Source organism: Engystomops pustulosus, chromosome 3, assembly GCF_040894005.1.
Source record: "Engystomops pustulosus chromosome 3, aEngPut4.maternal, whole genome shotgun sequence".
NCBI lineage: Eukaryota > Metazoa > Chordata > Amphibia > Anura > Leptodactylidae > Engystomops > Engystomops pustulosus.
In genome coordinates, this window is record NC_092413.1 from 112,691,602 (window position 1) to 112,711,872 (window position 20,271).

Genomic DNA, 20,271 nt, shown 5'->3' on the forward strand with positions numbered 1-20,271 from the left:
CTGAAATCAGAAAACTGTTTTTTTTATTTTGGTAAAGCCTTCAACAAAATAATTCCAGACTGTTTGTGCAAAAAACTAAGTAAAATGGGAGTTGACATTTTCTGATTCAGTGGATTTTCAATTACCTGACTCTAAGACCACAGATGGTGCAGATAAGGGAATATTGTGTCTGATGTGGCTGTGAGTAATATTGGTGCCCTGCAGGGGACTGTTCTGGCTCCATTTTTATTCACCATTTACACTGCTGACTTTCAAAAAAACAAAAGTCAATGTTTTATGCAAAAATATTCAGACGATACTGCTACAATAGGGTGTATAAAGCAGGGTGACTTAGTGGAGTATCGGTCAACCATTGACACTTTTTCGGAGTGGTGGGAATGGACTGGAACTAAATTTGTCTAAAACCAAAGAAATGGTGATTAGTTTCTGAAGGGAACGGAATACGGAACGAGAGCCAATGCAGATCAGGGGTGTTCAGGTGGAGCAGTTTTCATGCTACACTATCTGGGAGTATATTTAGATGATAGGCTGTCGTGTCATACAAATTACGAGAAATTGTACAAGAAGGCGTCTGAGAGGCTTTTTTTCCTCAGATCACTTAGGTCGTTTAATGTGGACTGTAGGATGCTGACGTCCTTTTACCAGTCTGTAATTTGGGAGCATTTTATATTATTCGTTCGTATGTTGGGGAAATAACGTGAGTGTGGCGGACTCTAATAGATTTAAGAAACTGGTAATGAAGGCGAGTTCAATTATTGGCTCCCAGGTGGATAACTGGGAGTTGGTTTTGTATTCGCGAATGCTCAAGAAATTTGAGTCCATTTTAAGTAATGAGGCTAACCCATTACATAGTATACTTAAGGGACAGCGTAGTACATTCAGTGCAAGGTTCTTACAAGTTAAATTCAGAACAGACAGACTTAAAAACTCTTTTGTACATAGCGTAATAAGTCTAGCTGACATGGTCAAGTAATTATGGACACGATTATAAATGACATGAATTTTTCAAAATTGTATTGTGTTATTACTCTTCATAGTTTTTTTGGTAATTGGCTTTTTTATTCTGCTTATGTTTCAGTATCTTTTGTATGTACTAATTTTTATTATATAAAAATGTATTTATTTTTTTATTTTTTTTTATATATTGTTAAGCGGATGGTGCTACTGTAACACAATCTCCCCTATTGGGATAATAAAGTATTCTATTCTATTCTATTGCATGACATTTTTACTGTATTATGCTGCTGATTTTCTGCAGGGAAAATCCACAGGTTACAACTAGAGATGAGCGAGCACTAAAATGCTCGGGTGCTCGTTATTCGAGACGAACTTTTCCCGATGCTCGAGTGCTCGTCTAGAATATCGAGCCCCATTGAAGTCAATGGGAGACTCGAGCATTTTTCAAGGGGACCAAGGCTCTGCACAGGGAAGCTTGGCCAAACACCTGGAAACCTCAGAAAATGATGGAAACACCACGGAAATGGACAGGAAACAGCAGGGGCAGCATGCATAGATGCCTCTGAGGCTGCTTAATCATACCATTATGCCAAAATTATGGGCAACAGCATGGCCATGACAGAGTGACCGAATGAGGCTAGATGGCATCTAAAACATGCAATAATTGACCCTGACACTATAGGGGACGGCATGCAGAGGCAGCGGCAGCAGCTGCAGGCTAGAGAGTGGCATGGCGACATACCCCAAATGGACTCAGGCTTCAAACCAATTAAAAAAATTCCTTTTGGCGAGTATAACGTGTAGCACTGTATGTATCAGTATTTTGCCTGGTTAAGGCGGCAGAGAGGAACCAAAGGAGGTGAGCAAGAAGCGCTGAAATTATTTCCTCTATGAACAAAAGGTTGACGGTATATTTAGTCGATAACACAGCATGGTGGCGACATAGTGACCAAGTTCCATAATGTATCTGGTGAAACACCCGAAAAATGAGCCTGACACAGCTCGTTTGATAAGGAGACGACATGTGGAGGCAGCCATGGAGACGACTTCCATGATTAAGAGCGACAGTATGGGGCATCCATATTGCGCTGCTATGATTGCAACTTCAGGTCTCCAGCATGTCGGTGACAGATGGGCCGAGTTCCACTATGTATCTGGTTAAACACCTGAAAATTCTGCCTGACACGGCTCGTTTGATAAGGGGACAATGTATGGAGGCAGTGAAGTAGTAGTAGATTAAAGTTGTTGCAGTTAAAACTATGTTAGTTGGATCTTGGGATGGAGCTGGCGGTCGCCCGTCCAAGCCCCTGTCTCTCGGCTCCTCCCCAAACAGCACTTCTAAGAACCTTTTGTATAAGATCAAGTGAAGTAGTGTTCTTATAATTTTGGGTTATGGCGGGTGAGGGGAATGTAAACAGATGCGCAAGAAGTGCTGAAATAATATCGGTAAATGATAAAAGTTTGCCAGTATATTTTGTGGATAACACAGCAGGGTGGCGACAAAGTTAACAAGTTTGATGTGGAAGCCATGAAAACAACCCAAAATTCTGCCTGACACAGCTCGTTTGCTAAGGGGACGATGTATGGAGGCAGCTATATGGACGACTTTTGGAGGCAGCTATGGAGATGACGTGTGGAGGTAGCAATGGAGACGTGTGGAGGCAGCTAAAAAGACGACGTGTGGAGGCTGATATGGAGACAATTTAATTTGGATAGTGCCTGTATGTGGCAGTCCAAAAAAGTTTTCAAACCAGAGGACCGGGTAGGTGGCCCTCCAGAAAAATTAAATACATAGAGTACTATAGCTAGAGCCATTTGACCCCTTGCAAAAAATAGCCAGTTTCCTCTGCTTTAGTGTACAAAGAGGAGGAGAAGGAGGAAAATGAGGAGGAGTAGTGCATAAATTATTCAGGTTGAGCTTCCTTCACCTGGTGGAGAATGGAAATCCTGAGAAATGCAGGCTTTATTCATCTTGATAAGCGTCAGCGCTGTCAGTCGACAGGCGTGTACGCTTATCGGTGATGATGCCACCAGCTGCACTGAAAACCCGCTCGGACAACACGCTAGCGGCAGGGGAGGCAAGAACCTCCAAGGCGTACAGCGCCAGTTCGTGCCACATGTCCAGCTTTGAAACCCAGTAGTTGTAGGGAGCTGTGTGATCATTTAGGACAATGGTATGGTCAGCTACGTACTCCCTCACCATCTTTCTGTAAAGATCAGCCATACTCTGCCGAGACTGGGGACAGATGAGTGTCTTGCTGGGGTGACATAAAACTGGCAAAGGCCTTGTAAAGCGTACCCCTGCCAGTGCTGGACAAGCTGCCTGCTCGCCTACTCTTCCTCGCTACTTGTCCCGCAGAAGTACGCCCTCTGCCGCTAGCGCTGTCAGAAGGGAAATACTGTTTCAGCTTGTGCACCAGTCTACAATCGCTCTGCGCTGCTGGTAAACTCTGGATAATATGGTTAATGTTGAATTCCACCTCGTGGGCACGTCGCACAACAGTCGGTGAGCGGGCAGTTGGAGGCGGCGCTGCGCTGCCCTGAGAGTGGCAGCATCGTTGCTGGACTTCCTGAAATGCGCACAGATGCGCGGACCTTCGTGAGCAAATCAGACAGATTGGGGTATGTCTTGAGGAACCGCTGAACTAGGAGATTTAACACATGGGCCAGGCATAGCACATGTGTCAGTCTGCCGAGTTGCAGAGCCGCCACCAGGTTACAGCCGTTGTCACACACAACCATGCCTGGCTTCAGGTTCAGCGGTGCCAGCCACAGATCAGTCTGCACCGTGATGCCCTGTAGTAGCTCTTGGGCGGTGGGCCTTTTATCGCCTAGGCTCAGTAGTTTGAGCAACGCCTGCTGTCGCTTAGCGATGGCACTGCTGCTGTGCCCAGAGCTACCGACTGATGGCGCCATGCCCACCTATGGTAATGAGGTGGAGGAGGGGTGGAAGGAGGAGGAGGCATAGTAGGCCTGAGAGACCTGGACCGAGGTAGACCCAGCAATCCTCGGCGTCGGCAGTATATGACCAGCCGCAGGGTCAGACTCGGTCCCAGCCTCCTCCAAGTTAACCCAATGTGCCGTCAGCGATATATAGTGGCCCTGCCCGGCAGCACTCGTCCACGTGTCCGTGGTCAGGTGGACCTTGTCAGAAACGGCGTTGGTCAGGGCACGGATGATGTTGTCTGACACGTGCTGGTGAAGGGTTGGGACGGCACATCGGGAAAAGTAGTGGCGGCTGGGGACCGAATACCGAGGGGCGGCGACCGCCATGAGGTCGCGAAAGGCCTCGGTCTCTACCAGCCTATAGGGCAGCATCTCTAGGCTAAGTAATCTGGAGATGTGGACGTTGAGGGCTTGGGCGTGTGGGTGGTTTGCACTATACTTCCTTTTGCGCTCCAGCGTCTGGGGTATGGAGAGCTGAACGCTGGTAGATGCTGTGGAGGATCGTGGAGGCGAAGATGGGGTTTTCGCACGGGAGGTGTTTGGGCCGGGCTCCCGGGCAGGGGGCTGACTAGCAGATGATACAGGGGAAGGAGCAGTGGTGTGCCCGGCTGGAGGTGAACGGGCTTGGTGCCATTGAGTGGGGTGTTTAGCATTCATATGCCTCCGCATACTGGTGGTAGTTAAGCTAGTAGTAGTGGAACCCCTGCTGATTCTGGTTTGGCACAGGTTGCACACCACAGTCCGTCGGTCATCCGGTGTTTCTTTAAAGAACCTCCAGACTTCTGAAAATCTAGCCCTCGCCACTGGAGCTTGACTACGGGCAACATTTGGCGCTGATGCACCAGCTCTGGCTCTGCCTCTCCGTCTGGCCCCACCACTGCCTCTTCCAACCTGTTCTGCTATAGGACTCGCCTCCGTCTCAGAAGCACTGTGTTCACCCGGCCTATCAACCCAGCTTGGGTCTGTCACCTCATCATCCTCCGATCCCTCAGTTTGCTCCCCCCTCGGACTTCCTGCCCTGACAACAACTTTACCACTGTCTGACAACCGTGTCTCCTCATCGTCCGACACCTCTTTACACGCTTTTTCCACTACGTCAATAATGTCATAATCACCCACAGACTGTGACTGGTGGAAAACCTGGGCATCGGAAAAGAGCTCAGCAGCAACAGGACAAGTGGTTTGTGACTCTGGGAAGGGTCCAGAAAACAGTTCCTCAGAGTATGCCAGTTCAAATGCCAAATTTTCCTGGGAGGGGGCAGACTGGGGGGAAGGAGGCTGAGGTGGGGGAGCTGAAGGAGTGCTGATTTCGGTAACATGGGTGGACTGCGTGGAAGACTGACTAGTGGACAAATGGCTAGAAGCATTGTCCGCAATCCACGACATCACCTGTTCGCACTGTTCTGGCCTCAACAGTGCTCTACCACGAGTCCCAGTAACTTGAGACATGAACCTAGGGAGTGTAGCTCTGCGGCGTTCCCCTGCTCCCTCATCAGCAGGTGGTGTCTCACCCCGCCCAGGACCACGGCCCCTGACCCCTGCAGTAGTTGGACGCCCACGTCCACGCCCACGTCCTCTAGCCCTCGGGTTAAACATTTTCAAAATTAAAGTGTAAACTGTAAATTTTTTTATTTTTTTTTGTGCGTGTGTTTTTTTTTTTTTTTAAACAAAACTATGCTATCCTATTGCTATGGCTAGTTTCTAACCTACACTGACAGCACACAACTGGATTTTGTGCTGTGCCTGATGACTTTGAGTTATAAAAAAAAATAAACGTAAAAAAAAATAAATCAGCAGACTGTGCCCAATTCAAATCAAACCCCTAATAAATTGTCCCACTTCGGTGTTTGAGATGGATATGTGTGTCACTAAGAGCTAAACACAACGGTCGCAAGTCTCCCTGCAAATTCCTCACAATATGGTACTAGCGGCACTACTAGTGCCAGCAAGGCCAGCCACAAGCAAATCAACAAAAAATAAAATATATAACGCTATTGTAGGCCGAAGTAAGCCGTTTGGGTTCTCCTATGGCTATTTTCTAGCCTACACTGAAAGCACACTGCTATGCCAGATGACTTTGAGTTATAAAAATAAATAAACGTAAAAAAAAAAAAATAAGCAGACTGTGCCTAATTCAAATCAAACCCCTAATAAATTGTCCCACTTCAGTGTTTGAGGTGGATATGTGTGTCACTAAGAGCTAACTATAATGTTCGCAAGTCTCCCTGCAAATTCCTCACAATATGGTACTAGATGCACTACTAGTGCCAGCAAGCCCAGCAACAAGCAAACAAACAAAAAAAATAATATATACCGCTATTGTAGCCCTAACAAGGGCTGTTGGGTTCTTGTAGACTCACTCCTGCCTAACAGTAAGCTAATATAACACCCTAACGCTATCCCTGCAGCAGCAGCAGCTCTCTCCCTTACGGTATCCAGACAGAGGATGATGCGAGCAGCGCGGGCAGGGACTAGTCTATTCCAGGGTCACCTGATCAGGCCAGCCAACCACTGCTATCGACATGTAAGGGTACCACGTCATGCTGGGTGGAGTGCAGAGTCTCCTGGCTTGTGATTGCCCTTGTTTCTGGCCGCCAAAAATTCCGGCGGCAGATGCCATTTTCTCGAGCTAGCAAAGTATTCGTCCGAGCAACGAGCAGTTTCGAGTACGCTAATGCTCGAACGAGCATCAAGCTCGGGCGAGTGTGTTCGCTCATCTTTCAAACGTAACAACGTAACAACTTTCAAACTACGGTCTCTTCCACGAATAACAGAATGACCCTTTACAAACGGCTGCCTCTTCTAACTTGCAAAGTAAACCTTTTACAATCAGCTCTGATTTTGGCTTGGCAGCATAAAAGACAGGAAATATAATTTGTTGGCTAAAAAAAAATTGAAGTATTCTTTATTTTTGGTGTAAAACGGATATTTGAAAAAATCTTTCATTTTCTCCTGGAATTTCCTGGTGGTTAAGCCTGGGAAAAGCTTCCTTATCAATGGTTTCTTTGGTCATGGGATTTTACTGTAAGACCTTAGATATCAGCAGATCTTTACTTACTGAAACATGTTTGCTAATATAGAAAATATGGATAGTTAAGGCATTTATGTAAAAGTGTCACATGATGATTAATGAAAGAAATTATGCCATAATCATAGTTTTATGATTTTTATTTATATCTAGCATAATTTATATTAAGCAAATCAGACCTAACATGACCTGAAACAGCAATAATATATAATTATATGTTAATTATGTTAACAAATATGTTTCCCATTATTGATGTAGTTTTCTATTAATCCTTTAGTGATGTGGCCTGAAAAGGCTCTAGTGACTGGGGCATTTTAGCAAATTTTTGTACGCGACTGTTTAATGGCCATAACTTTTCTTTTTTCTTCTGCGTGCTACTGTAAAAAATTTTGCTGTGTTTTTTTAGGGACACATAGAGCTAGTTAAAACATAATAAAAGTTTAAAGATTTTTTTTAACTTTTAGTTTTATTTGGCATTAAAATTGGAAAATTTTATAGGATTGGAAAAATTATATTTATAGTACGTTTTTTTTTTTTCATTTTTAAAGTAATTATTAATGAATATTGTATTTTGTTGCGGTCGTTTTGATACATGTATAGTCTTGGGAAAACGGGGAGACTATGGCAATGTTTTTTGTAGTGTAGCGAGGGTTTTTTTTTATTGGGAAATGTGAATGTATTTTTTATGAATATTTTTTCATATTTTGTGTGTGTTTTTCATATGTCCCCTGTGAGGTCACAAAAGTCCCCTGGGGGACATTTTCACATTTTTTTTTTTTTTTTTTTTTAAATTCTGTTACAAGAATTTCCTTGTAACTGAGGCATCTATAGGAGCCTCAGTTACACTGTAAACGACCACCTCCTGTCACGGGATTCTGATCAAAGCTGGTCTGGGTCCAATTAGACCCATCATCTCTGGTTAACCCCCTTTAGACCCGCCAGCTCTGGTCCTCAGTGCGTCACGCTCCTTCAGAGCGATGCTGTGAGGAGCGGAGAAAGGAGAAGCGGTAGCAAACCGCATCTCCCTTCTTCTCCCTAGGGTCTCTCGGTGTCTGAAGCCCTGAGACTCTATTCTGCTTCCGCTCTAAAAAAATAACTGCTGCGACTTCTAAAGACGTTGCTGCAGATTCTGGACCTGCGCCCCCTAACTTCTAGAGTCAGCTGGCCGTCGGAAGTTAAAGGGTATTTCCATGAAGACAAGATTCTTAAATATACTCAGGTTAACAAAATAATTTTACATTCTCTATTTCAATGTTATTACCAAAATACAGCATTTCACAGATTCCAACCTGTCTCTAATAGTACTGCTGTTTTGGTTGTCCCTGTATAGGACTATAAACTCCGATCGGGCAGATTCCGTTGGCATGAATAGCTTTTCCTGTACTGCAGGGGGAGGGGCAGGAGGCATTTCCTGTCCAGCAGCAGCATGCAGAGGAGACCTGTTCTACAAACGCTACAGACAAGTTAAGGTCTTGATCCAAGGGAGGCATAGCAGTGCTACCTCAACAATTGATTAGTTGAGGTAGAAGAGCTGACTGTGTCATAGTGTCTCATGACTGATCTGTCTCATCTCTCTTTTTCTATGGATCAGATATAGGTAGAATATTCAGAAGCTAAATGAAAGTGTAGCTACATCCTGTACCCTGATAATCTAAGAACATTATCAGCACACAGCATCTCATAGCACAGAGGAATCATGAAGTGTCTGCTCAGCTAGTGCCCGCCCCCACTCTTAGAGCCTTACACTGACCATCAGTGAGTGATAGGAGCAAAAACTGCAATAAAACTGACTAAAATTGCAAAGTAAGGGGTTAAAAATCTTCTTTATTGTTTTAAAATCACTAGGAGAATCAGATTTCAGAATTTTCTTTAATGGGCAAACCCCTTTTCTATAGGCTACCCTTATACTGGTACTTAACTTATTATCTGATAATATTTTCACTGGATACTTGTACCCATTGATTACTAGAAGGTGCTAATGAAATTTTGTTATTTCATGGCCACCAACAATAATTTGAAGATGCAAAGTAGACCCACTCAACTGAATGCCTTGACTGTATCAATGGACACTTTTCTAGAATGGTGACATAATTTCTGCCATAAAATCACATTTCTACTGACAAAATAACACTGACCAGCAGTTTCACATCCAAAATCTTCACCTCAAAATTCCAGAACATGCTGGGAGCATGGGAGAGCGAGGTGACTTCATACCACTCTCGTGATGTCACCTCTCTCTCCCAGCATGGTGGCAAGGGTGTGCATAATTAGCAGCTACATCCTGTCTCCTAGATGTATTTATAGATTTTTTTTAATGTTTTTGAGGTGGTTGGTTTCCATTAACTTTCTGGATGATGCCACCATACTTGCTAAAAGAAACTTGGGAGGTTTTTATCAAGGTTTAGTAGGTACATTAGGTACATTTCTATCAAGGTTCACTTATAATCATCCTTGGTCAATTTTCCACATTTCAAATCATATTCTTTATAAATTTACTCTCTAATCTTCATCTTCGGGCCACATTTTGGTCTATTATCCAAAAACATCTTTATAATATTGATAGCTGTAGTTTTGCAGTTTTTACGTTGACAATGCCGGCTAATTTTCCTTCTTTGTAACCGCCTCTCTGATTCTTCATGTATAGCATATGCTATCTTTTTTTCTAAAGGCTGAATGATTAAGAGCTAACTCGGACATCCATAATGTACTATGTGGACAGTATTACATATATAGATCCTGTCCTAACTGTAGTTGCTATGACCCAAACAAGTAGCATCATGTAGCCGCTAGCTTGGGTCACTAGTATTCAAAAACCCTTTATTACAAGACTAGACCTTAGTGATGCCAAAGAATGTGCTGGGATATTCCTCGTGAGATCTAATTTATTCTGGTAATACTGTGACTTTGTAGTAAATCTTTGTAGAGAGAGTAAGCCACCGTAGAAGGTTTCTGTAGATTATTCAGGTATTCAGTTGTTTTCTCCTTTTTTCATATACTTATACAAGAACATAAATCACATTTTCTAGCATTCTCTGATTTTTTTTTTTAATAAAATGCATGAGAACCAGTCATTATGGCCACCACATAGTGTATGTGTGGTATTTTTATCCTGAATTTGTATGAGTATTTTGTGCCTTAATGTGCTTAAAAGGTAGCTTTCAGTCTCTTGTAAAACCATTTTCCTGTGTTGAGTGTCATCAACCTTCAATCCCAAACAGTGAGAAAGTCTGGATAATGCTTGAGCCTTGACACTATGTAATCCCAGCATTTGTCTTTTTATACAGTGTGTGCACAAACAAGGCAGTGATTAAATGATCCAGCCCTGAAGATTACATTAGGGAAACCTTCAGTTGTAGAAAAGCAAAGACCCGTGGTATCTTTCTTTTGACCTTAGGAACTAGTATTGTCTTTTCTGACCTGTTGTGATTGAATTAATTCAATATACTTTTCTCTTCTCTCAGTTGAGTTTCCTTTATTTATATAAACTCTGGGGAATCTAATTTTTGTGATCCGGTAGAAAAAGTATAATTTATCTTCCTTATGTGTTATTATATTTGTACAAAATTTCTGTGCTGAAATGTAAACTAGACTTGTGCACTTTTTGCTCTACATAAACTCAAAGACTCTCTGAGTAAAGGTAAAATTAAACATTGCCTTATATGTTCCAAATTTTCATCTTCCATAATGTATTCAATCTTTGATTTTTACCATTGTAGCTAACTATATCATGTCCATAGTTTTTGTAGAGTAGCCATCCAGAACCTGTCCGCTGGCGTTTGATGAAACCATGTAGGATACATTTTGAGGCTTGGTCTGACCTGGCGTAGTTTTGAGCATAAATCTGTGAACATTCAGTGGTGAATGTTTGCAGATTTTTAAGAAGTGTGCAGGGCACAGGGCCAGAATGGATGGGGCCGGCCCACTCGACCAGCGGCTGTGTCCCTTCACGTCCCCTCCACGCCCACATGACGTGAAGGTAGCGTAGTTGCTAGGATGATTCTTGTAGTGCGCAAGAAATTGCAATTATTTCAGTGCTTCTATGCCAGTTTTCTGACCTAGAAGCTCTAAAATAATTGCACTTTCTTTCACTAATGCCTTACATTGCATCTGTTAGTGTATCCAAGAATATTTAGTGAAAACCCTTTCAGTGCTGGGTAATATAAAAAAAAACATAGTGGCCTAATGCAGGGACAATAGGGTTAAAGTTTGTAGGGCAAATACAGTTTAGGAAGTGACAGATATTTGCTGCTGCCAAAATTGTATTTTTTTGCAACTGGGAACATCAATGTCTACTACAGCTCTTTCTTTTCCCTATTGACAGAGCTTCCACCACAGTTTTGGTTATTTTATTTACCCGCATATACTCGAGTATAAGCCGAGGCCCCAAAACCACAAAACCTGGGAAAACCTATTGACTCGAGTATAAGCCGAGGGTGGGAAATGCATTGGTCACAGCCTCCCCAGTATATAGCCTGCCGGACCCTGCAGGCGAATTGAATTGCCTGTAGAGATGGTAAAATGTACCACCTGAGGGAAGTGGGTGGAGGACTATTACTTTTATTTACATCTCTTTCTGTTCTCACAAGGTATTTCTGTGTAAGATGTACGACTCTTTTAAAATGATGGTGTGACGTATACACACACTAACAAAGTTTAACCCTCTGATCATTACTGTCAGCCTTTAGAGTAGATTTTTTTTTTTGTTGTGATGATAAATGCTGTAGATTACTTTTTGTACTTTCTCTCAACAACCAACATGTTCATTAGTCAGACTTTGTTTTATGGTAAATAGTATGTTACAGCATTCAGAAATTGAGCAGTAGCATCAAACCTTTCAAGTATATGTTAATCAGCCATCCTGATATTTCATATATTCATACCTGAAAGAAGGAGCTATTCAAATAACCATGTTTCATTCCCATTTTAACGCGGCTTTTGTTCTTTTTTCCCTTTTTTTACCATTCAACGCCCTCAATGCAGCTTCACAAGTCCGTTTCACTCAACCAAGCCATGTGTCTTCCTAAAATTAAATTTCCATCCCTCCCATGCTACTCACCGAATTTTATTCAAATTATATAAATGACTCAAAACTATCAAGTGTACTTTGTTTAAAGTGACAGTATATTTATTTCATTATGTATTTATTAATTCAATATGTAGAATTCATCAAGTAGTGCCTAATTTAGCTATTACTTTTTATCAAAAAATTCCACTGTTCAGTCTATTCAACTAGGTATTGTGATCACATTACGACCCACTGAGAATTATGTTATTTTCTGGTTAGGAGTCCCTAGCTAATGCTTATTATTATTAGCCTTCCTGTCTGTGTACTGCAGTAACTTGTTTACAACAATAGAGAGAAAAGGGTTAACAGGCAGTATGTTTCATGCTGTCCATGTAGACTATACTGAAGCTTTATTGAATTAATGACGGTGCACAGAGAAAGTGAAATCTAAAAATGAAGATTTTATTGAATATTGAAGTATGTTTTAGTTTTAAGCATTTTTTTTATATTTAAAGTGCTGTGCTTTGTCATTTTAATTTCTGACTCTATTAAATGTGGCAGGTTCTGGGATATATGTTCTCCAGATATATGGGGGTCCTGTTCCTGTGATTAGGTGTCCCAGGAGCTTGTTATACCCCAAACTTTGGATACATAGTTGAATACAACTTTACTGTACTTTACAACTTTATCGTACTTTATTTACAGACACTGCTCATTTTAGGTGGTAGTCCTATCAATACTGGAACATTTCTGACAAACCAATGTATTTCTTTCATCTGGCTTTATAACCTGCTATTTTCAGATTGGACTGTATGCTTATGGTCACAAGGTAATAACCAAAGGTCGCGTTAACGGCTGTGCAATTGTCATAAACAATTGTACACACAATTTTAGTCCTTCAGAAAAGCTCTGTGCGGATAAATCTACATGTGGCTTTATTCCTCCATCTTGCCTGCGGCACCAAGTATTGTATTATTGATGATTTCATACTCCTCTTCAGCGATACATACTCCTCAAAATTGCTAAGAGGAGTATTTTTGTTACTCTCGTGGAAATAAATTTGTCCAACCTCTGGTAATAACTAAAAAATATATATATATGTGATTCCGCTTTATGGAAAAAACCAAAACATTTTGGCATATATTGAGGGAAAGAAGCTTTTTGGACTTCAGAAGTGTTCAATATCTCCCAAATGTATTTAATTCAATTACAGCTTTGGCAAAATTAAAAATAAACATTTAAAGCTACCAGAGATCTGCATTAAAGAGTGACTGCTGATGTGCCTGAAGCGCTGAGATCTTTTCCTTGGGGTTAGGTCTGTGTTTCGTTATTGTAAAAGACAGTGTTTCCTCTGAGTAATTTGCTTTTGTCCCAGCAGAGAGGTAAAAATAAAGTGGCTCTTCTCCAGCAATGTTGGTTACAAACCACAACAGATTTATAAAGATAATGCCTTTTAAGTCGCAGAGACGGATTCCCAACTCTGGTTCCTAACCTGTCTGCTCTGTGGAATGTGCATTATACATTTTTGGGGAGCTGGATGTTAGTAAATGTCCATTAAGGTTTTTAGTATGAATGTTTAATTGCACTGGAGCTACAGGAAAAGTAACTTTTTCCAATAATGAATGTGATTTATGAAGTTAGTGTTTACTGTGTTTGAGATGTCTCCTTGGAAGAAGCATTCCATGCAGTTTGGGCAGACAGAGTGACTCAGCTTCAGTTTTCAGTCCATTTAGCAAAACTGCTTAGATCGTCTCTTTTCCCCTGGAGTTGGGGTTTTGGAGACCGATGGATGAATAATTGAAAACGAATTTGTCATCAATGACTCACAAACACTTTTTTTATAATTGATTGTTGCTAAATGTAGCCAAACCATAAGAACAATACATAGGTATCGTTATATGATGAGCGTTTAAGTAAACACAGGGAAGCCCTATATTAGTCTGATCCTTATGAAGCTTATAGTGAATTTGTAGGTTATTTGACATTCTATGTTCCATATTACAAGATTAAACAGCCTGTTCTTAAGTTTTCACCTTAGTTGTGGCTAGTTCTCCCGCTCTGTATGTCATCATCATAGTTATCAGATGATCTTTTACATTGTGTTTAGTGTATGAAGTGAAGGCTTACTACCTGAACACACCTGAAGACAATGAGAAATATTTAGCATTTATGACAGGAATAAGTCTTGATTTGCACAAACTTTAATGATTTGTATAATAAAAGGGGTGTGGCCTAGACCTTGTGGAAAATCTGCTGTGTTATTGCCATAAAAGCAATGTTCTGAAGCCGACTCACAGGGGGTTTTTAACAGAAGTGTCTGTGAACAGATCTGTTCTAGTTGCCCTTGGCAACAAATCAGAGCGCAGCTTTCATTTTCACACAGCTGTTTATAAAATGAAAGCTGAGCGCCGATTGGTTGCCATGGGTGACTAGAACAGTACTGCTCTGACACTTCTGATAAATCTCCCCTAAATTGAGTTCTGAAGAGGGTACCGTATATACTTGAGTATAAGCCGAGTTTTTCAGCACAAAAAATGTGCTGAAAAAAGTCCCCTTGGCCTATATACAAGTCAATACTGGATAGTCTCGATAGTTAATGCACTTAAAAAATAATAAACTTATATACTCACCCTCCCGTGGCCCCGATGCGCAGCGCTGCTCCCCCGTTGTCCGCGCGGCTCTTCTTTTTGCTTCAGGGTCCGTCTTCTGTGTTCTTTAACGTCGTGCTGGGCGCCCACCACGATGTTAGAGAAGACAGAAGACGGGAGCTGAAGCAAGAAGAGGAGCTGGGAAGACAGAAGGCGAGCCGTGCGGACATCGGGGGAGCAGCGCTGCGCATCGGGGCCACCGGAGGGTGAGTATAAGTTTTTTTTTGTTTTTTTTTTATTTTGGGCAGGCTGCATGCTACTGGGGGCAGGCTGCATGCTACTGGGGGCAGGCTGCATGCTACTGGGGGCAGGCTGCATGCTACTGGGGGCAAGCTGGGCAGGCCGCATACTACTGGGGGCAAGCTGGGCAGGCTGCATGCTACTGGGGGCAAGCTGGGCAGGCTGCATGCTACTGGGGGCAAGCTGGGCAGGCTGCATGCTACTGGGGGCAAGCTGGGCAGGCTGCATGCTACTGGGGGCAAGCTGGGCAGGCTGCATGCTACTGGGGGCAAGCTGGGCAGGCTGCATACTACTGGGGGCAAGCTGGGCAGGCTGTATACTACTGGGGGCAGGCTGTATACTACTGGGGCAGGCTGTATACTACTGGGGGCAAGCTGGGCAGGCTGTATACTACTGGGGCTGGCTGTATACTACTGGGGGCAAGCTGGGCAGGCTGTATACTACTGGGGGCAAGCTGGGCAGGCTGTATACTACTGGGGGCAGGCTGGGCAGTGCTGTATACTACTGGGGGCAAGCTGGGCAGGCTATATAGTACTGGGGGCAAGCTGGGCAGGCTGTATACTACTGGGGCAAGCTGGGCAGGCTGTATACTACTGGGGGCAAGCTGGGCAGGCTGTATACTACTGGGGGCAAGCTGGGCAGGCTGTAAACTACTGGGGGCAAGCTGGGAAGGCTGTATACTACTGGGGGCAAGCTGTATACTATAGGGGGCAAGCTGAGCAGGCTGCATACTATAGGGGGCTGGCTGGCTATATACTGGGGGGTCTGTGACCAATGCATTTCCCACCCTTGACTTATACTCGAGTCAATAGGTTTTTCCAGTTTTTGGTGGTAAAATTAGGGGCCTTGGCTTATACTCGGGTCGGCTTATACTCAAGTATATACGGTATTTTAGGTATGCTCTGTGCAAATAGGTGTAGATAGCTGAGACGACATCTATTGTCAGAGTTGTTTTGTTGATTTTTAAAGAAATCATCAGAAATATGTTTAACGCCCTCCCGTTGATGCCCTTTTTTCGTTTTCATTTTTCACTCCCCACCTTCAAAAAAATCTATCTTTTTTTTATTTTTTTTCATGAACAGGGCTGTGTTATGGCTTATTTTCTGTATAACAAATTACACTTGAAAATGGTGGTATTTAAATTCCATGCCGTGTACTGGGAAGCTGTAAAAAATTCCAAATGCAGTGAAGTTGGTGATCGCATTTGTGCTGTATTTTTGTGGGCTTGGATTTTGCGCATTTCACTGTACGCCCCAAATGACAGGTCTACTTTATTCTTTGGGTCGGTACGATTACTGGGATACCAAATTTGTATAGGTTTTATAATGTTTTCATACATTTACAAAAATTAAAACCTCCTGTACAAAAACTTTTTGGATTTTGCCATCTTCTGGCGCTAATAACTTTTCAAAACGTTGGTGTACTGAGCTTTGTGTGGTGTCATTTATTGCAGCTTTTGAAGCTTTTATCATTTGTAGGACCGTATGACCTTTTGATCACTTTTTATAGAATTTTCACTTTTTAAAATGTCATTTTTTAAAATGACAAAAAAGTGCCATCTTCGAATTTGGCCGCTATTTTCCATTACAGGGTTAAACGCAGAGAAAAACTTATTATTTTTTGATCTGGCATTTTCGGACACAGCAATACCTAATGTGTTTGTTTTTTTACTGTTTATTTATATCAGTTCTAGGGAAATGGGGGTGATTTGAATTTTTATGTTTTTTATTTATAATTTTTTTCTTTAACTTTTTTAATTTTACTATTTTTCGCCTCCCTAGGATACTTTAACCCTCTCCATGCACCCGCACCCTGCATATGACGCAATACTATAGCATGTCTGTGAGGGGTTAACATAAAAACTTAGTTGAAAAATATTTAATTTTATGGTCACACTTTCCCTTTAGGACTGTCTGTCTAACTTTGCACTGTGGGGGACCGCCTGTATCCTGTACTAATTCAGGATACAGGCGGTCCCCTACTTAAGAACACTCAACTTACATACGACCCATAGTTACAAACGGACCTCTGGATATTGGTAATTTCTGGTACTTTAGTCCTAGGCTACAATAATCAGCTGTAACAGTTATCACAGGTGTCTGTAATGAAGCTCTAGTGTTAATATTGATTCTTATGACAACCCAACATTTTTAAAATCCAATTGTCCCAGAGACCAAAAAAGTTCTGGCTGGGATTACAATGATAAAATATACAGTTCCGACTTACATACAAACTCAACTTAAGAACAAAGCTACAGACCCTATCTTGTATGTAACCCGGGGACTGCCTGTATTTATTTGGTGTATATGTATTTGCTTTTAATAATAATGTGTATAATTCTTACATGCCAAAACCCAATGGACCTCATACATGAAACTTTGAGAAAAGTCATATTGTACTGCTGTGTGTGATAACCGTATGTTCTCTAATGACCTCATCTAGTTCACGTAAGAGGGCCATTATATCCAAGTTATTAAACATTTTCACTGTCTTTATGACTTTATTTGACTTTGCTCTTTTTGTAGGTGGTGAGAAGAAATATCAGGTGATGATCCATGGCATAGAACCATTGTTGGAGACCCCACTGCAGTGGCTCAGTGAACATTTCAGCTATCCAGACAACTTCCTCCACATAGCTATCATTCCCCAACCCACTGACTGAAGGATGTAAACAATAATACCATCAGATTTGGTCAGGATCTTACAAGATCACTTAACAGGCATTTGATTGGCAGAGCTATTTTCCAGGGAACAAGAAGTCAAATTGTCCTTGAAGCTTCTCAGAGCTTGAAATGTCTTCAGTCGCTTGCTCTGGCACAACTTGAGCTTTCTAATAATAAGGTGACTATGCTGGAGGCTTCCCGAGTTAATTCTAGCCAAAAACAGACATATTTGGACAACTAGGGACAGTATTTGCTCCATGGTTTCTGGTCACAAATGGTCTCAAATATTATTGATTTCTTATATGTAACTCAGTTTTATTATTGTAATAAAAGGGAAGAAGATCATTGATCGGATTGTGTAATCCAGAAGTTGGTACTAAAACGGCACTGAAGGTGTTGGAGCTTTACTAACCAAACAGTAGAACAAGGCCGTTCAGTGCTGGAGGAGTACTTGTTTACAATCCACTTCTAGGTTAATAGAGCATGAGCCAGATTTCTACCTGAGAAGCTAATGTTCTCATCACACTGAATTATCAGATGCCAGCAGTAATATACCTGCTTCTTGGACTACTATTTTAAAGCAATTTATAATTTAACAATCTGTACTCAGTAATGTGAAATATGTAAAAAAAACATAACATTTATTCTATGCTATAGTTTTTCTTTACAAATCTGTACATCTATTGTATACTGCCATAGTTGTAAAATAAAGGGTTGCTCATTAAAGCAAATCAACCATTTCAAATTCACTTATTTACTCTAAAGATGGGAACCGTCGGTCCTTCACAGTGGTCCTGGCCGGTATCTTCATAACGCTTTACACGGTGAGTACCTGTAAAAAAAAAGACTTGTAAAAATATGCTAATTATCCGTGGGTTCCCTCTGCATGTCACACAGGTACTTTTGGCTGATAATTCTGCATGCCTCTGGCGCAATACTCGCCTCCTCTCCCCTGCTCGATCCCGATGAAGTCACACAGGACGCGTGGATTATTATGAGCCAAGAGGCGCTCTGATTAGCTCCTGCGTGACATCCCCGGGATCTAGTAAGGGAGAAGAGGTGAGTATTGTGCCATAGACGTGCATAATTATTAGCCTGGAGCAACTGTGAAATATACACAGAGCGCCCCAGGCTTAATTAGCATATTTTCACGTTTTTCTTTTTACAGGTGCCCAGCTATTGAATCTTTATGAAGAAACACGGAGGGATCACTGAGAAGACGCTGACAGGTATGTATTTTTAGTGTAAATAAGTGAATTTGAAATGGTTGATTTTCTTTAGCGTCTCCAATTTCAGGTTAGTCCTGCAGAGATTTTGGTCTAATCTTTAATGCAACTTTCTATTAGGTTTTCTTAGAGATTGATATTGGTAACTTTAGAGTAGATCATCTATATAAGATTAATGAAGGCTGTCTCCCAGAAACCTGACTCGTCACCTATTGAAAGATGCTGCTGCATTTGAGTGAGTGTTGCAGACTCTTCACAGCATATCAAACACTGCAACACACATTGTATAAGTGGCCGTGCTTGGTAATGCAGCTCAATCCCATTAAATTGAATGAGAATAAGCAACAGCAGGGTCACGGGATGAGTCACTGTCATTAGTTCTGTGACAACAGATTCCTCTTAAAACATCTTATCGGCAGGGGTCATTGGTGTTGGGCCACCACATAAATTACATTGATGGCCTCGGTTATAAAAAAATAAATTTTTAAAAAACACAAATAATATTTATAGTTATTGTCATTTATCAAACTCCATTGTGTGCAATATGCTGTTTTTTATGCTACAATTTTATAATTGGGAACTTAAAATGTAGAAAACATAAAGATAGTCAGTAGTTGTACAGAGTTACAAGGAACTACCTGTATAAAGGACGTGTCTCATATTACAGATCAACCTCTTTCACTTTAATGGGAGTGAGCAGCTGTATTAGAAGACCCACCCTATGAACGGATTTTTGTTAAATAAAATCAGACATTTATTTCTAATTCCAGGCAATCGCTGTAAATGTATAAAGCCCCTTCAGTACCATCCGTTATTAAAGTAAAAATTTAAACTTTTCAAAGTTTTTGATCTTTCAAGGTTTTGTTGACCAAGATAACAATGAACTGCCTTTATTTGCATATTTTTTGCGGTAGTCCCTTAAACTTTGTACATATTTTTTGTATGTCTTGGTTTACACGTGTTTCTGTTTGTTTTTACTTTGCCACTACAGGTGGGTGGACCCGATGGTCAGGTTCGACCTCCTCAATTTGCCAGATTGGCGGTTCCGGTCAGGCTGCCGAACCCAACCATTGGGTCCACTCTTCTCTATTCACCACAAGATACATAATCAGACTTCTCTTGGATATACGATAATTGTACAACCGTCTTTATATCTCATACAACTGTTATTATAATGCTTTACAAAGGATTGTCATGATTCTGTTGTCTGTATCTACATTATGATTATACTTCATCCATATGCGAAATATAGAACCAGAGTATGAACTGGTTCAAGCCAATTAAAATAATGGTGAATGACATGCATCAGATTTATAGTTCAATTTTAGCGTCTAAAACCTATACATTTTTTACTGTTTACTTTCCATCAAGTATATAAAAATCTTGACATGGCCTCTCTCTGTCCATCATATCATATGTGGTTATTTTTTTAGTGTTCCAATCACAATAGCTTCTGGGTCGATGGGTGTTGTCCAGTGACATTGTCCACCTGCCTCTGCACCTAAAATTTTATGAAACTACAAGTCCCTTTATGGTATTAAACAGATACAGGCTATTA

The 20,271-nt window shown here is 41.5% G+C and overlaps 1 protein-coding gene across 4 annotated transcripts in view; it reads left to right on the plus strand.

Moving 5' to 3' along the window:
- Positions 1-20,016, plus strand: part of ATG5 (autophagy related 5) — a 101,137-nt gene extending 81,121 nt beyond the window's left edge. For all 4 annotated transcript variants that reach the window (XM_072141867.1, XM_072141866.1, XM_072141868.1 and 1 more), the window contains exon 8: positions 17,350-20,016. In XM_072141867.1, the coding sequence (XP_071997968.1) occupies positions 17,350-17,486 (137 nt within the window). In that variant the 3' untranslated portion in view covers positions 17,487-20,016. The remainder of the gene's footprint in view (positions 1-17,349) is intronic.
- The last annotated feature ends 255 nt before the right edge of the window (positions 20,017-20,271 follow it).